Source organism: Symphalangus syndactylus, chromosome 23, assembly GCF_028878055.3.
Source record: "Symphalangus syndactylus isolate Jambi chromosome 23, NHGRI_mSymSyn1-v2.1_pri, whole genome shotgun sequence".
NCBI lineage: Eukaryota > Metazoa > Chordata > Mammalia > Primates > Hylobatidae > Symphalangus > Symphalangus syndactylus.
In genome coordinates this window covers 44,612,076-44,626,999 of record NC_072445.2, presented here as the reverse complement: position 1 = coordinate 44,626,999, position 14,924 = coordinate 44,612,076, and the positions used below count along the sequence as shown (strand labels likewise).

At 43.1% G+C, this 14,924-nt stretch overlaps 3 protein-coding genes across 3 annotated transcripts in view; 1 reads left to right on the top strand and 2 right to left on the bottom strand.

Annotated features, from left to right (window-relative positions):
• The window catches only part of LOC129473356 (histone H3.1), a 36,935-nt gene extending 26,110 nt beyond the window's left edge, over nt 1-10,825 (top strand). The window contains exon 4 of the mRNA XM_063632756.1: nt 10,428-10,825. Within this exon, the coding sequence (XP_063488826.1) occupies nt 10,428-10,766 (339 nt within the window). The 3' untranslated portion in view covers nt 10,767-10,825. The remainder of the gene's footprint in view (nt 1-10,427) is intronic.
• Nucleotides 1-14,924, bottom strand: part of LOC129473357 (uncharacterized) — a 64,812-nt gene that overhangs the window by 47,478 nt on the left and 2,410 nt on the right. The gene's annotated exons all lie outside the window — the stretch shown is intronic.
• H1-3 (H1.3 linker histone, cluster member) lies at nt 1,973-5,295 on the bottom strand. The gene has a single exon (XM_063632782.1). It carries the CDS (start codon nt 4,015-4,017, stop codon nt 3,352-3,354), a length of 666 nt encoding a protein of 221 aa, XP_063488852.1. The 5' UTR covers nt 4,018-5,295; the 3' UTR covers nt 1,973-3,351.

The window sequence follows — 14,924 nt, the reverse complement described above, 5'->3', positions numbered from 1 at the left end:
TTTGGACTGCTCTTGCGGAATGCCACATTCCCCACCTAATTCTTTTATTCCTTATCACTTTTCATCAAAAGCCTAAATCTTGTCATTCTGGGTACTAAAGACCTCCCAGATCTCTTCTCCCCATTGGGAATTGGAAAATAATACCCCAAAACAAAGGCCTTAGAAGCAGAAGTGACCTCCTGCTATCCTTTGGCCTCTCATCCTCCGTTTAGGCTACACATAATCACTAGAATCCCTCTTCCCCAAGGTGGTTACTGAAACTAGAACCCCTTTTTCTTCAAAGCCAGCCATAAAACCTAAAAATCTTACTGTAACTTCCCCCCCTCCTTTCTGTGTAAAAGCTAGCCATAAGAAAGTATATGTCTTACGTTGTTTGGCTGTAGGTCATAAGACCCTCCCTCATTCCAGAGAGGGTCCTCTAGAATGAGGAAGGAATACCCAGAAGGAAAGAATCTTGCCAGAGGCCAAAAGAGTCTAGACACAGAGGCCTTGCTATGTTTCCCCAGTCTATTAGCGTTAGATGACACCCTTTTTATCCAATCACAGTTCTACATGGCAGTTGGTACTTTGTTGAAACTGAGCATAAAAATGGACAGTTTCCCCTGTACCCCTGGGCCTTCATTGTGAAGGTTCCCATGTCACATAAACCTATGATGAATTTTGACTTTTCTATTAATGTGCTTTTTTTCCATTGATTTTCAGTGAACTTTCGGAGGGTGAAGTTTTGCTCACCCCTACATACCTGTACTTTTCACTCATTTTCAAAAAGATTATTTTGAATAAATATTTCAAATCTTCCCATTTATTCAGATCCCCTTCTCAATCAAGCCACTCTCATACAGGGAGGTATTTTGGCTTTCTCTACAAAGAAGAAATTGTGTGATGTAGCCGTGGTTCCCAAAAAATTAAACTCCTGCTTATAACTAGAAAGATATCACAGGCTACATCCTTTTCTTTGTGGGGAGGGAGGCAAATAATAATGTAAAATATAATAAAATATTAACTAATAAGCAGAATGTAAACAAAGAAGATTAAGAGGTATTATAATCATGAGGGATTTATGGTATTTGGTCCCACTGCAAACTTGTTCAAGAGTTCATGACTTGTTTTGTGCTATGTATTCTGGAGACTCTGGAAATCTATAGATGCCTTCTCAAAACCATGTTTTTAAAAAATACTTATACAGGGTAAGAAAGGTAGTGACACTAAATTTTTTTTTCTTAAAGTCTGTATATGTGCTTTAGTTACACATCAAATAATAAGATCTAGCAGCAAGTATAATGTTGGCTTCAAAGGTTCACAATTAGTGTAAACTATTTCAAGACACCTGTAATAAGTACAAAGTGATATAAAAATATCTATGATTATCGTTGATGTGAAATCCAGTGATTAGCTGCCTGTACTCACGAAATAAGCAAATTGCATTTAGGATTTGTGAAAATGTAATTTTTTCCCATCTAGAGTCCCATAAACATCTGTAGAAATCAGATTTTGTCGCGATTTCTCCGTACTATTAAGTGGGTTTTTCTAAAATCAAAAACAAAACAAACAAAAAATAACCTCAGCCTCCCAAATACAATGGAAACAGTAGTACATCCAAGTCAGCCCAACTTCCTATAGCCCATTTCTTGGTCCTGGTAACCCCAATTTCAGGCTTCTTCCTCCCTTCTCCAAGTTTTTTCATTTATTTTTCCCTCTCTATTTCTTATCTAATCACCAAATATGTATTGGATAGCTAACTATAGCTCCCTGATTCAGCTCAATCTGTGAGAAAGCAATTTGGGAAAGGAAGTAGATTATAAGCTGACAGAGGTTCCTTTCATACTTTTTGCTATCTCTCAGCATCAGGGTGGTAGCAATACTTGTACAGACTGACGCAGAATGACAAGGTGAGTAGTCTCCAAAAAGAGAATTCCATTTGGAGAATTCCATCTGAGCGGGAGGTGGAAAAAAAACAGGCTTTTCGACTACGTCCCAGTATACACAACTTTTAATATCGCAACCTGATTGGTGAAAAATTTTCTCTCGGAAAAACCACGCAAATAAAAAACTAAGAATACGTTCTGATTGGTTAATTCAGCAGGCTCTGCAAACCAACAGAAAAAGCAAGTTTTACAAAACTGAGCCAGAGACTATGAACTATCCCTCCGATTGGCATAATACTAGAATTGCATTTTTTTCTAACGTTACTTGGACGCGGGAAGCAAGACCAAACTCGCGCCAAAAACAAGACCTGCTTTGCCACGCGGGCCTACAGTTGCCAGTAGGGCGAATACACCGCGTCCTCCGCAAAGACAGCTACTCCCAGCGGGTTGGGCCAGCACGCTAGTGTTACTTGGCGGCAGTGCTAGGAGGTTAAAAGTAGGCAGAAATAAATGAACAAGCAAGAGATCCCCTGGGAAAACAAGTCCTGGAGACGCTGGCCACTGACAGAAAATGACAATGGCCACACTTTTTATTTTGAGACGGAGTCTCGCTCTATCGCCCAAGCTGGAGTGCAGTGGCGCGATCTCGGCTTGCAACTTCCGCCTCCCGGGTTCAAGCGATTCTTCTGCCTCAGCCAAGTAGCTGGAATTGCAGGCGCGCGGCTAATTTTGTATTTTATTTAGTAGAGATGGGGCTTCACCATGTTCTTCAGGCTAGCCTCGAACTCCTGACCTCGTGATGCGCCCGCCTCGGCCTCCCAAAATGCTGGGATTACAGGCGAGCCACCTCGTCAGGCAGTGCAGCCCCCACACTGCCTATTTCCAAATACAGTACCCGAGGGCCGATATCCCAGAGCTAAGGCTTATTATCAAAGGCCTGCGAAAAGACAGACATCTGGCGCCACCTGCAGTTGTGCAGCTGGGCCATTCTCAACGACCAGCTGCACAAGATCGTGGGCCGCAGGAACCTTGGGCATGCCACGTGCTGCTCACACCCAGGACGGGCTGTGCTCGTCACCTCAATGCTAAAGTAAACTAAAGCATTTACACCATATCCCTGTGCCAGTAATAAAACTTTTTCAGGGCCGCTTTTAAGTGCTGCGCTTTTAAGAGAAATCAGCCAGCCAATCACACCACCGCGGGAACTTGAAAAAGTAGGACCTGGCGGCTCAAGTAGCCTTAGCTACTCCCGTGACTGGTTGAGACTGAGGCAGGAAGATCCTTGCGCCCAGAATGCTGGGAGCTGTGAGCTACTGACCCCCCAACCGGCATGACTGGGATAGACCGTGGCCGCACAACCCCGCAGCACCGCCACCCCTCTCCACCCCACCCTCCCAAAAAAAAGGCTTCAGCTCTTTTGACGGAGACCTGTGGGTGGCTCTGAAAAGAGCCGTTTAAATTTGCAAAGCGGAACGTCCCGCCAGTTTCACTTTTTCTTCGGAGCTGCCTTCTTTGCCTTTGTAACCTTCGGCTTCCCCGACTTAGGCTTGGCTGCCTTGGGCTTCGGGGCTTTGGCCTTAGCTGGACTCTTGGCAGCTTTTTTTGGCTGGGGTGTTTTCACCTTTTTCGCCCTCTTGGCCACTTTCTTGGTCCCACCAGCGGTTGCTGGCTTCTTTGCCTTCTTAGGCGTCTTTTTGATGCTTTTCTTCGGGGTAGCGGCGCCAGTCACTTTCTTGGGCTTCTTAGTTGCCCCAGCAGGCTTCCTAGGCTTGGTTGCGCCAGCCTTTTTGGCTTTGGGCTTGCCTTCCCCGGAAGCCGCTTTCTTGTTGAGTTTGAAAGAGCCAGAAGCACCGGTACCTTTGGTCTGCACCAGGGTACCTTTGCTCACCAAGCTCTTGAGGCCAAGCTTGATGCGACTGTTGTTTTTTTCTACATCGTAACCAGCAGCCGCAAGCGCTTTCTTAAGCGCGGCTAGAGAAACGCCGCTGCGCTCTTTAGAAGCTGCGACTGCCTTGGTGATAAGCTCAGACACTGGGGGTCCGGATGCCTTGCGTTTCCCGGCAGCTGCGCCTGTCTTCTTCGCCTTTTTCTTCACAGGTGTTTTTTCTGCGGGTGCAGGAGTGGTAGGAGCAACTGGAGCAGTCTCTGACATGTTTTCGTCTTGCCAGAAAAGACAAAAGTAATCTGAAACCGTCAGAACAGCGTGTCCTCTACGAGGGAGGCTGAGGGTTTATATAGAGAGACGCTGAGTGATGATTGGTTCCTTGCTCCATGCGCGGCGCTGCTGGAAAAGGACTCCTCGTATGTACCGCGCTGCTGTGTTTGTTGCCCCTTAAAAAAGAGTAAAAATATAAGAAATCTGGGCATGAAATAATTAGAGATTTGGGGGAAACTGATCCGAGAGAGTTCGGGCTTCATTCCTGACTTTTGTTCTATGCATAGTTTTAAAACCGGCATCTTGAAACTTTTCTTATTCCCCCAACTCTCTTTCAAACTTCGGTCAAATCGAGACAACTTTCAGGTTTTCCTTAAAAATACTATTTCTCCCTCTTTCATTTGCAAATCTCTCTTCTGGGGTATTGTTCTGTGAATTCTTATCGTCTCAACTTTATATAGATAAACTCATTTTTATCCAAATGTGCAGGGAAATTGGGTTTTTTCGCAGGAACAATAGCACAGGCTCTCTGGCGAGCTGTTTACATCAACCTCTAGGAATTGGCACTGAGGTAGAAAGTTCTATGTACAAGAGGGGTGATAATTTTAGAAAAGATAGTTTAAAAAAAATAGTATTTGAGTTACCAGTGTGTAAGCTGGATTTGATCTCCATATTTCCGTGGTTTAAACATTTAAAGAAAGATAAGGGTGAGGCTACATTATTCCTCTTACAGAAAAAAAAAGTCCTAAGTAGAGTTACCAACCTTCTCTTAAAAGTTAGGATCATGGATTTTTCCGACCTAGAATGGGCATTAAAGATCAACTACCACATCTCCAAAAAAGAAAACTGAACCAACAAATAATAGAATGGCAGGCCAACATCATTTTGGCAACTGTGAGCATTGAGAGCTTGTGTACATGTTCATGTCCCATCACTTTATAAATAATTTAATGAAAGACACTTTTTTGCTAATATTCATCATAGAATTTTGTACATTTTTTATATTTTAAAATTATATTTATAATACAAATTTCCCTTCCTCTCTCTCTGTACAACCTGTTTCAATAACTGGTAAAAGTCACTTTAAAAAAATAAAATACAAATTTTCAACATTGCAAGTGTGGGCATCGAGGGTTAGAAAGAAAAAAATCTGATTTAAATCACTCTAAATTTTCGGCCGGGCGCGGTGGCTCACGCTTGTAATCCCAGCACTTTGGGAGGCCGAGGCGGGCGGATCACGAGATCAGGAGATCGAGACCACGGTGAAACCCCGTCTCTACTAAAAATACAAAAAAATTAGCCGGGCGTGGTGGCGGGCGCCTGTAGTCCCAGCTACTCGGAGAGGCTGAGGCAGGAGAATGGCGTGAACCTGGGAGGCGGAGCTTGCAGTGAGCCGAGATTGCGCCACTGCACTCCAGCCTGGGCGACAGAGCGAGACTCCGTCTCAAAAAATAAAAATAAAAAAAATAAATTTTCATCATTCTTCTTGGCTTTTTACACATAAAATATGAACTAAGCTGTCACACCCTAAATTAATTGGTTGAATACGTCCACCTAAGGAGCTGAACAAACATTTCAGAGCAAACATAAGTAACTTCAGTATTCCTTATCTGTTAGTTTGCAATACAGCTGATGGAATTAGGTTATTATTGGATAATGAAGCACAAAATTGATATTCTCCATCAAATAATCAGATGCTGAAATGAACTCCTATGTTTGTTAAAGAAACAAGAGAAGTAGTTTGATGTTATGTTTCTTCTAACAAAAATAATCATTTCAAAAAATCAAGTTATTCTGGCCTACACTCAATAGTGATTAGAGGATTTTTTCATATAAATCCCAGATAAAATAATCGACTTTAAAGATGTCATCTCTCCTCATTCAACTAATTTCATAAAAATTACTTAGCTTGTCTGGCCGGGCACAATGGCTCACGCCTGTAATCCCAGCACTTTGTGAGGCCATGCTGGGCAGACCACCTGAGTCAGGAGTTCAAGACCAGCCTGACCAACATGGTAAAACCCTGTCTATACTAAAAATACAGAAATTAGGCGGGCATGGTGGCACACGCCTGTAATCCCAGCTACTTGGGAGGCTGAGGTAGGAGAATCGCTTGAACTCAGAAGGCGGAGGTTGCAGTGAGCCAAGATAGTGCCATTGCACTCCAGCCTGGGCAACAAGAGTGAAATTCCATCTCAAAAAAAAAAATAATAAAATTACTAAGCTTGTCTTAAGTAATTATTTACTCTCTTGCATGTATGGGAAACAAGTCTCTGGGACTTAAGACCGTGTTATGTACCACAGAAATACAAATTTGGTTTATAAAAAAGCTAAACTTATAGAATTGGATTAGTAGGACCCCATAATTCCAGTAGGGAAGCATTTTATAGGTTTCTGGAGGCAGGGGCGGTGCATCATTATGGATATCATTTTCAACAGTGATAGTCATAAGCATACCATAAGTATTTCTTTTTTGGGACCATAGCTGTATATTGCCAAGACGTAAAGATACAATTAAAATTCAGATTGTTTACTGTTTATTATTTTGATCATTATTGTAGTCTTAATAGTTGTTGAATAATTGTTGGAATTGTTCACCGTGTTTGATATAGTCAATTAACAGATGCCACCATTTCGTTCTTGTGCAACACTGACTGGTTCCCATGGCTACTTAGGATCTCAATAAGTAAAAAGGCATTGGGCTAACGAATCTCTGCCCTTTCTGGAGGGCAATAACTGAGACTCAGTTTCACCAACAAAGTTCGCCAGATGTTCAAAGAGGAAAGGCGCTAGGCTACATAAGTTGGGACCTGGTACTTATCTTCTCTGTAATTGTGGCACGGACAAGGTTCCTGAAAGCTGGATCACCCCATGGACTGTAAACTTGAAGTCCTGCAAAGTTTCACCTATTACTTTGGTAGTCCTCAAAAAAAGTTCTGTGTTGCTTTGGAATCCTAAAACTGAATATAATCTAAAACAGTAGATTTCCCATTACACTGAGGTTGGAACCATTTATTTTATAGATGCAAAAAGTAGCTAGGAAAAACTAGTTAGATAAGTGATAGCTATCTAACTTAAGGCCCAGTGTTCTCTTCATTTTGTGTTAACTCCCCCATCCCCACCATCACCATAGTAAATGACTGTGAGAGTTGTAGGTAGTATTCAATAGATCAGTCCAGTGACACTGTGCTTAAGCATCACACAATTCAGATTTTAAAGATTTCCAAAAAAAAAAAAAAGAAACTATGTAGAATAAATATTAAAAGGGGCGAAAACATATATAGACTATTATAGAAAATAAAGATTTGTGTTAGAATCAAATGTGTTCCAAAGGTCCATGAGAAATCACATCGATTGTAACTGTCTATGAGGTAGTCTTACCTGAGGACACTGGCTCCTTGAAATTCCTCTTCAACAGTATTGTATTAATTTTATTTCCTAAAAAGGCCACCACTACACTCAGACTTACAATTTTCTTTTTACATGTCTCAGGCATCCACCAAACTCCCTCCTCCCTTCTAGACTGGATTAGAAGCTGTTCAGAAGAAACCCCCTTATCATAGATACAGCCCAATAGAACTTTCTGCGATGATAAAAATATTCTGTATTAACACTGTCCAATAGGTAGCCACTACCCATATGTGGCTACTGAGTACCTTAATGTGGCTAGAGTAAGCGTACAAATTAATTTTTAATTTAAATTAATTTAAATAAAAATGAGCACATGTTGCTAGTGGCTAATATAGGACAGCAGAGCTTTAAAACAATTATTCTCAAACTTGGAAGAGCATACCTACCACCCACTTAGAGATCTCATTAAAAATGCAGTATCAATTCCATTGATTTGGGGTTGGGCCCGAAATTCTGTATGTCTAACAAGCTTCAGAGTGATGCCAGTAAAGCTGGGATATGGCTGTTCCACCCTTAAATACTTGGCAGTAAGTAGAAGTATGCTGCTCTGATATCTGCCCCCTAACCCTGAGTGTACTTTTCCCTTTACTAAACTTTTGAGTTCTTTAAGAGAATAAATGTGATTATCTTTGTAAACCTGGTATTTGTACACCATTCTTGGCATGTAGTGGACATTAAATTGTTGAATGAATGAATGATGCTTGTTTGGTGCCTACCACAAAAAGGAGAGCACTTGAGATCCTTGTGTCTATTCCTACAGGTAACTGAACCTAAGCCAAAATTTAAGTAGACTCTTAACTCCACAAAATGAATAATCTTTTCACTGCTTTTAGGCACCAGCAGAGAAGGGATTTTTAAGTTACCCCTGCAGTATATAGGAGGCAATGAATGTGAAGCAGTAGAATGTAAGAGTTAATGTTGAATTTTTCTACTACACACCCTATGATCTGTGTGTAGAACATTTCTTCTGGAATCTTTTATTAGGACAGTATTTCACAGAATTTATTAGTATTATTTTTGTTAATTTACAAACCTTTATTCACCATGATTTACCATGTATGCTTTAGTGGCACGAAAGCAGTGGTAGGTAGCAAGGTAACGAGACTCCAGAATTGAGCCAACAATACAATGCCATTTATTAGAGGATAATGTCTTCAAGCCTGGGGTTCCTTATCTTTACACCTCAGATATTGCATCATACACTGAAAAACTAAGAATGAAACTTCAATTAATATTGGTTTCCCGCCGGGCGCGGTGGCTCACGCCTGTAATCCTAGCACTTTGGGAGGCCGAGGCGGGTGGATCATGAGGTCAGGAGATCGAGACCATCCTGGCTAACACGGTGAAACCCCGTTTCTACTAAAAGTACAAAAAATGAGCCGGGCGTGGTGGCAGGCGCCTGTAGTCCCAGCTACTCGGGAGGCTGTGGCAGGAGAATGGCCTGAACCCGGGAGGCAGAGCTTGCAGTGAGCCAAGATTGTGCCACTGTACTCCAGCCTGGGCTACAGAGCAAGACTCCATCTCAAAAAAAAAAAAAAAAAAAATATTGGTTTCCCTGACTAGAGGTCTTTCTTTATTAGGAATGCCAAAAACGATGTGAATGTATATGTCTCTGCCAAACGCTAAGTCTCATGATTGGCCAAATTTAAGAAGTATTGCTACATTTTAAGAATTAATAAAAATAGCCGGACGTGGTGGCTCACGCCGGTAATCCCAGCACTTTGTGAGGCCGAGGTGGGTGGTTCACCCGAGGTCAGGAGTTCAAGACCACCCTCGCCAACATGGCGAAAACCCATCTATACTAAGAAAATACAAAAATCGGCCGGGCGCGGTGGCTCACGCCTGTAATCGCAGCACTTTGGGAGGCCGAGACGGGCGGATCACGAGGTCAGGAGATCGAGACCATCCTGGCTAACACGGTGAAACCCCGTCTCTACTAAAAATACAAAAAATTAGCCGGGCGCGGTGGCAGGCACCTGTAGTCCCAGCTACTCGGGAGGCTGAGGCAGGAGAATGGCGTGAACCCGGGAGTCGGAGCTTGCAGTGAGCCGAGGTCGCGCCACTGCACTCCAGCCTGGGCGACAGAGCGAGACTCCGTCTCAAAAAAAAAAAAAAAAAAGAAAATACAAAAATCACCCAGGTGTGGCAATGCGTGCCTGTAATCATAGCTACTCGTGAGGCTGAGGCATGAGAATCGCTTGAACTCAGAAGGCGGAGGTTGCAGTGAGCCGAGATAGCACCACTGCACTCCAGCCTGGGCAACACAGTGAGACCCCGTATCAAAAAAAAAAAAATAGTAAAAATACATTTTTAAAAAATCTTCACATTTAAAAATTAAAGCCAGGCGCCTGTAATCCCAGAATTTTGGGATTACAAAGTAATCCGCCGAGGCGGGCGGATCACCTGAGGTCAGGAGTTCGGAGACCAGCCTGGTCAACATGGCGAAACCCCATCTCTACTAAAAATACAAAAATTAGCAGGGCGTGGTGAGGCGCGCCTGTAGTCGCAGCAACTGCAGGGGCTGAGGCAGAAGAATCGCTTGAACCCGAGAGGCGGAGGTTGCAGTGAGCCAAGATCACGCCACTGCACTCCAGCCTGGGCGACAGAGCAAAACTGTTTCAAAAGAAATAATAATTTTATTCTCTTGTCTATCCATTCGGTAGACAAGTGTAGCGTTACTGCCTCCTTTTTGCAAATAATAAGGCTTTTAGGAGACAGACATTATCAGTTCTTCGAGAGCCCACAGGCACTGGACTAGAGGACAAAGAAATCTACACTCAAGACCCAAACAAGGAAACAGGAAGGAGTCAAATCAACTTGCATTTCCCCTACCCTCACCGCCTCATTTCCTTCCCAAGGCAATAGTGTAGGGGACGCCCAGTAAGTTACGGAAAAGGCGGAGACAGAGGTTTCGTTCCCGCCCCTCCAATTCAGTCTTCAAAAAGGTCCGCATAATTGATATATAAGAGGCTTCAGTGAGTAGCAAAGTTGCGGAGGTTAAAATTTGCTGTTTGTCTCCGATCATGTCTGGTAGGGGCAAAGGTGGTAAAGGTTTAGGGAAGGGAGGCGCCAAGCGCCATCGCAAAGTGCTGCGTGATAACATCCAGGGCATCACCAAGCCCGCCATCCGTCGCTTGGCCCGACGCGGCGGCGTGAAACGCATCTCGGGCCTCATTTACGAGGAGACCCGCGGTGTTCTTAAGGTGTTTCTAGAGAATGTGATCCGGGACGCTGTAACCTACACGGAGCACGCCAAGCGTAAGACAGTCACTGCCATGGATGTGGTCTACGCGCTCAAGCGCCAGGGTCGCACTCTGTACGGCTTTGGTGGCTGAGCCTCACCCCAGATTTTTATTTAATAGCTCATCCATAAAAGGCCCTTTTACAGGGCCACCTCCTTCGTCACACAAAGGGCTGTAACTGATGATGATTTGGGTTTCGTTTTGTAAACGGGATTCTAGCTGAGTTAAACCGAGCCGTTTTTAGCGATCCTCCCAAGATGGTGGATGTGCTAAGGACAAAGGGAAGGCGAAACGATACTAGAAACGAGGTATTTCGATCGCAAGCCACGGAAAAGGATGGAAATGGTTTAGGAATACCAGCAGCCTTTTCTGACGTATGTGATGTGTCTTATTCCCAGGTTTCTAAAATTTACTCCTATGTTAGGTGGATGGGACTTAATTACACTAGCATTACATGTTTATTTCTTGAGACGGAGTTGATCTTGTCCAGGCTGGAGTGAAGTGGCGCAATCTCGGCTCACCGCAACCACCCCCTCCCGATTTTAAGAGAGTCTCCTGCCTCAGCCTCCCGAGTAACTGGGATTACAGGTATGCGCCACCACGCCCGGCTAATTTTGTATTTTTAGTACAGACGGGGTTTTTCTTTGTTGGTCATGCTGGTCTCGAACTGCCGACCTCAGGTTATCCGCCCTTCTTGGCCTCCCAAAGTGCAGGCATTACAGGCGTGAGCCACCGTGCCCGGCCTTAGTGTTATTTATTAGCCATAGAATGTGAATGATCTTAGGGCGGCTATGGACAGACCAGTTACTGGTAAACTTAATCCACTACTTATGTCCCGGCGCGGTGCCTCAGGCCTGCAATCATAGCACCTTGGGAGACCACGGCGGGCGGATTACCAGAGCTCAGGAGTTCGAGACTAGCCTGGGCAACCAAAATGGTGAAACTCTGTCCCTACTAAAAATGTTAAATAGGAAAGTTAGCCCGGCGTTGTGGCGGACGCCTGCCGTCGCAGCTAATCTGAATGGGCTGAGGCAGGAGAATCGCTTGAGCAGGGAAGGTGGAGATTTCAGTGAGCTGAGATGGTGCCACTCCACTCCTGCCTGGGCGACAGAGACCATGTCTCAAAAAAAAAAAAGTCAAGTTTGGCTGGGCTCGGTGGCTCATGTCTGTAATCCCATCTGTAATTCCAGCACTTTGGGAGGCCGAGGCGGGTGGATCACTTGAGCTCAGCGAGTTCGAGACCAGCCTGGCTAGCGCTGCAAAACCCCGTCTCTACTAAAAATACAAAAATTAGACGTAGACGTGCTGGCACGCACCTGTAGTCCCAGCTACTCGGGAGGCTGAGGCAGGAGAATCGCTTGAACTCGGGAGACTGAGGTTGCAGTGAGCCAAGGTCGTGCCACTGCACTCCAGGTCTGGGGTACAGAGCAAGGCTCCGTCTCAAAAAGAAAAAAAAAAAGCCCAAGTTTTTGTCTTACCCAGTGAATTCTTTGTTGGGGCACTTACTGTGATTTCAGGTCATTGACAATCTTACTGCTTTATTTCTCAAGTACTGGCAATTTATAACCTAAAGTGTTTCTCCTTGTGCTTTGTCAACCTACCCGGTTATCACCTGTGATCCTGCCTCCTAACGTTTTCATTTTTTCACCACACCAAAAAAGTGGCTTCTCATCTGTTCTTTTTTTGTCAATGGTAATTCATTACATACACTGTTCCACAAATATTCTTCAACTTGGGGTTTCCTCTTCAAGAGGCCTTTACCTGATTCCTATGGGCAAAATCAGTATCTGGGGTTTCCTTACAATTCACGAAGCACACTCTACACATGTCCCTAGCCCTACTTCAGAATTCCCTATATGACTTAAGAGCTACTGCACACTTAAATAGTTGGCAGTAATTCTTGCCCTCTTCCCAAGATATTTTCAGGCCTTGAACAATGTCTTTAATTTAGTATCCTCAGGACGTAGTATTCAGTTCATAAATGTTTGTGCAATGACTGAAGGAATCAATGAAATTAAGCTATCTGGGCCATCACCAATATACTGTTATAAAAATCATTCCCCTTTAATTAAGCAATATCTCTACTCCCACAGAACCATCTTCTCTATTCACCTTTACACAAATGTCAATATTCATGGCTGCCAACAATTTATATTACAGACTTTTTAAAATGCAGATCGAGATCCATTCATGGGTAATGAAAATAATTTAGTGGGTCCCAACCAGCATATAAAACATTAATAGAATCCAATATAACAACTAGAAATTATCAAAGTATCCCATCTAGTAAGTAAAAATATTGTGTCATAAAATTTTAGTTTCAAATAGATGTACTTTTGGTTTTACTTTGGAACTTGAAGGAGAAAAGGTTCAAAAAATACTGGTCCATTTATTTCATGGATAAATTTGTCAAATTCTCAGGTTAGGACATTGCCTCACTTCCCTGGGTTTCAGAACTTCAATACTCAGCCTCATTTGCAGCTGGAATGCAGATATGTAACCTAGGCTTCACCAATGAGTCACAGGTTTAAAAGACTTCTCTTCACAAATGGGACCCAGGAGAGAAGAGACTGCCTAAAGCTTCTGTTTCTGCTGTGACAGATGTCAGATGGGCCAACTTTTGGCAGTAGCAGCAGCCATAGGTTACAGGTGAGTCAAGTTCTGATTCAGAAGTAGCAGGTGTGACACACCAGCACCTGACTAGTTCTGCAGCACAGCTTTGGAGTTTGTCCCTGGAAGTGTCATCAGGCGTGGTTCTATAGCCCTCCCAAGAATACTATTATCTATTCAATATCCCTTTAAACATCACAGTTAATGTGCGATTACCAGTCAGCTGGCAACTAAGAATTTAGAGTTTCAAACAAAAAGGGTTTTAACTATTTTCTAATGGAGTTTTGTGTATTTTAGGAATTCGGAGTCGTTTTACAACACTATTAAAAGGTTTTATGCCTTAACTATACTTCTGGTAGACAATAATGCCTCCCCCGCAGACACACGCATCTTAATCCCAAAAGCTGCGAATATGTTTCCTTAAATGGTAAAAGTAACTTTCCAATGTTATTAAATTAAGGCTTTTGAGATTGGATGATTCTGGATTACCTGAGTGGTGCCATTGTAATCACAAGGATCCTTATAAGTAGAAGCCAGGAGAGTCAGAGTCAGAGAAGTGATAAGGGTAATGGATTGTGATGCACTTTGGAAACAGAGGAAGGGGCCACACTGGTTTCCCTTTGTTTCCTGAAACACATAAAGCTTGAGATTTTTCACTTGCATGTCCTCTGGCCCAGAGCATCCTTGGCCTGCCTCCCAATCTATGTGTGACTTCACACAAGAGCAGTGATATTTAAGCCAGTCATTTTGGCTACAATCCACTGTTTAAACACTATGTCATACTTTATAGGGGCATAGAAAATTATGGCAATTGCAGGAATGTTGTTTGACAGAATAGAGTGGAGAAACCCTGAAAGGTAAAAAGCTTGGCTTTGACAGAAAAAATAAATAACAATGAGAAAATGTGTATCCTGGCCGGGCGCGGTGGCTCACGCTTGTAATCCCAGCACTTTGGGAGGCCGAGGCGGGCGGATCACGAGGTCAGGAGATCGAGACCACAGTGAAACCCTGTCTCTACCAAAAATACAAAAAAAAAAATTAGCTGGGTGTGGTGGCGGGCACCTGTAGTCCCAGCTACTCGGAGAGGCTGAGGCAGGAGAATGGCGTGAACCTGGGAGGCGGAGCTTGCAGTGAGCCGAGACTGCGCCACTGCACTCCAGCCTGGGTGACAGAGCGAGACTCCGTCTCAAAAAAAAAAAAAAAAAAAAGAAAAGAAAATGTGTATCCTAGAAAGGGTTTTTAAATTCTAGATTGACTCTTGCATTAAAATCTATTTTTAAAAAGTTTTGTTGTGTTCTGCTTCATGTGTTTGTTGTTGTTAAACACAATGATTATTGTGTCAAGTTTCATTTTCCCCTATGAAAGCAAAGTAATATAAATCAAACATACACCATTGTAAGTTAAAAACTCATAGACTGAGAAAGTAAATATTTAATTCTGTGGAACTAAGTATATAGAGTAAGTTTTTCTTATATAAGAGTCTGTAGATCCTGTGTGGTCTACAGAAAATTTAAAGTTTGACACCGTCTCTACAAGCTGTTTCCAGTGGCAAGGCAAAGGATTGGCCAAAAAAAAACAAACAAAAAAACACATATAATCATATAATACAAACACAGAACTGTTCACGACATTTATTTTATG

Excerpts from the sequence above, each read along its gene's own strand:
- H1-3 (XM_063632782.1), bottom strand. The coding sequence starts at position 4,017 with ATGTCAGAGACTGCTCCAGTTGCTCCTACCACTCCTGCACCCGCAGAA.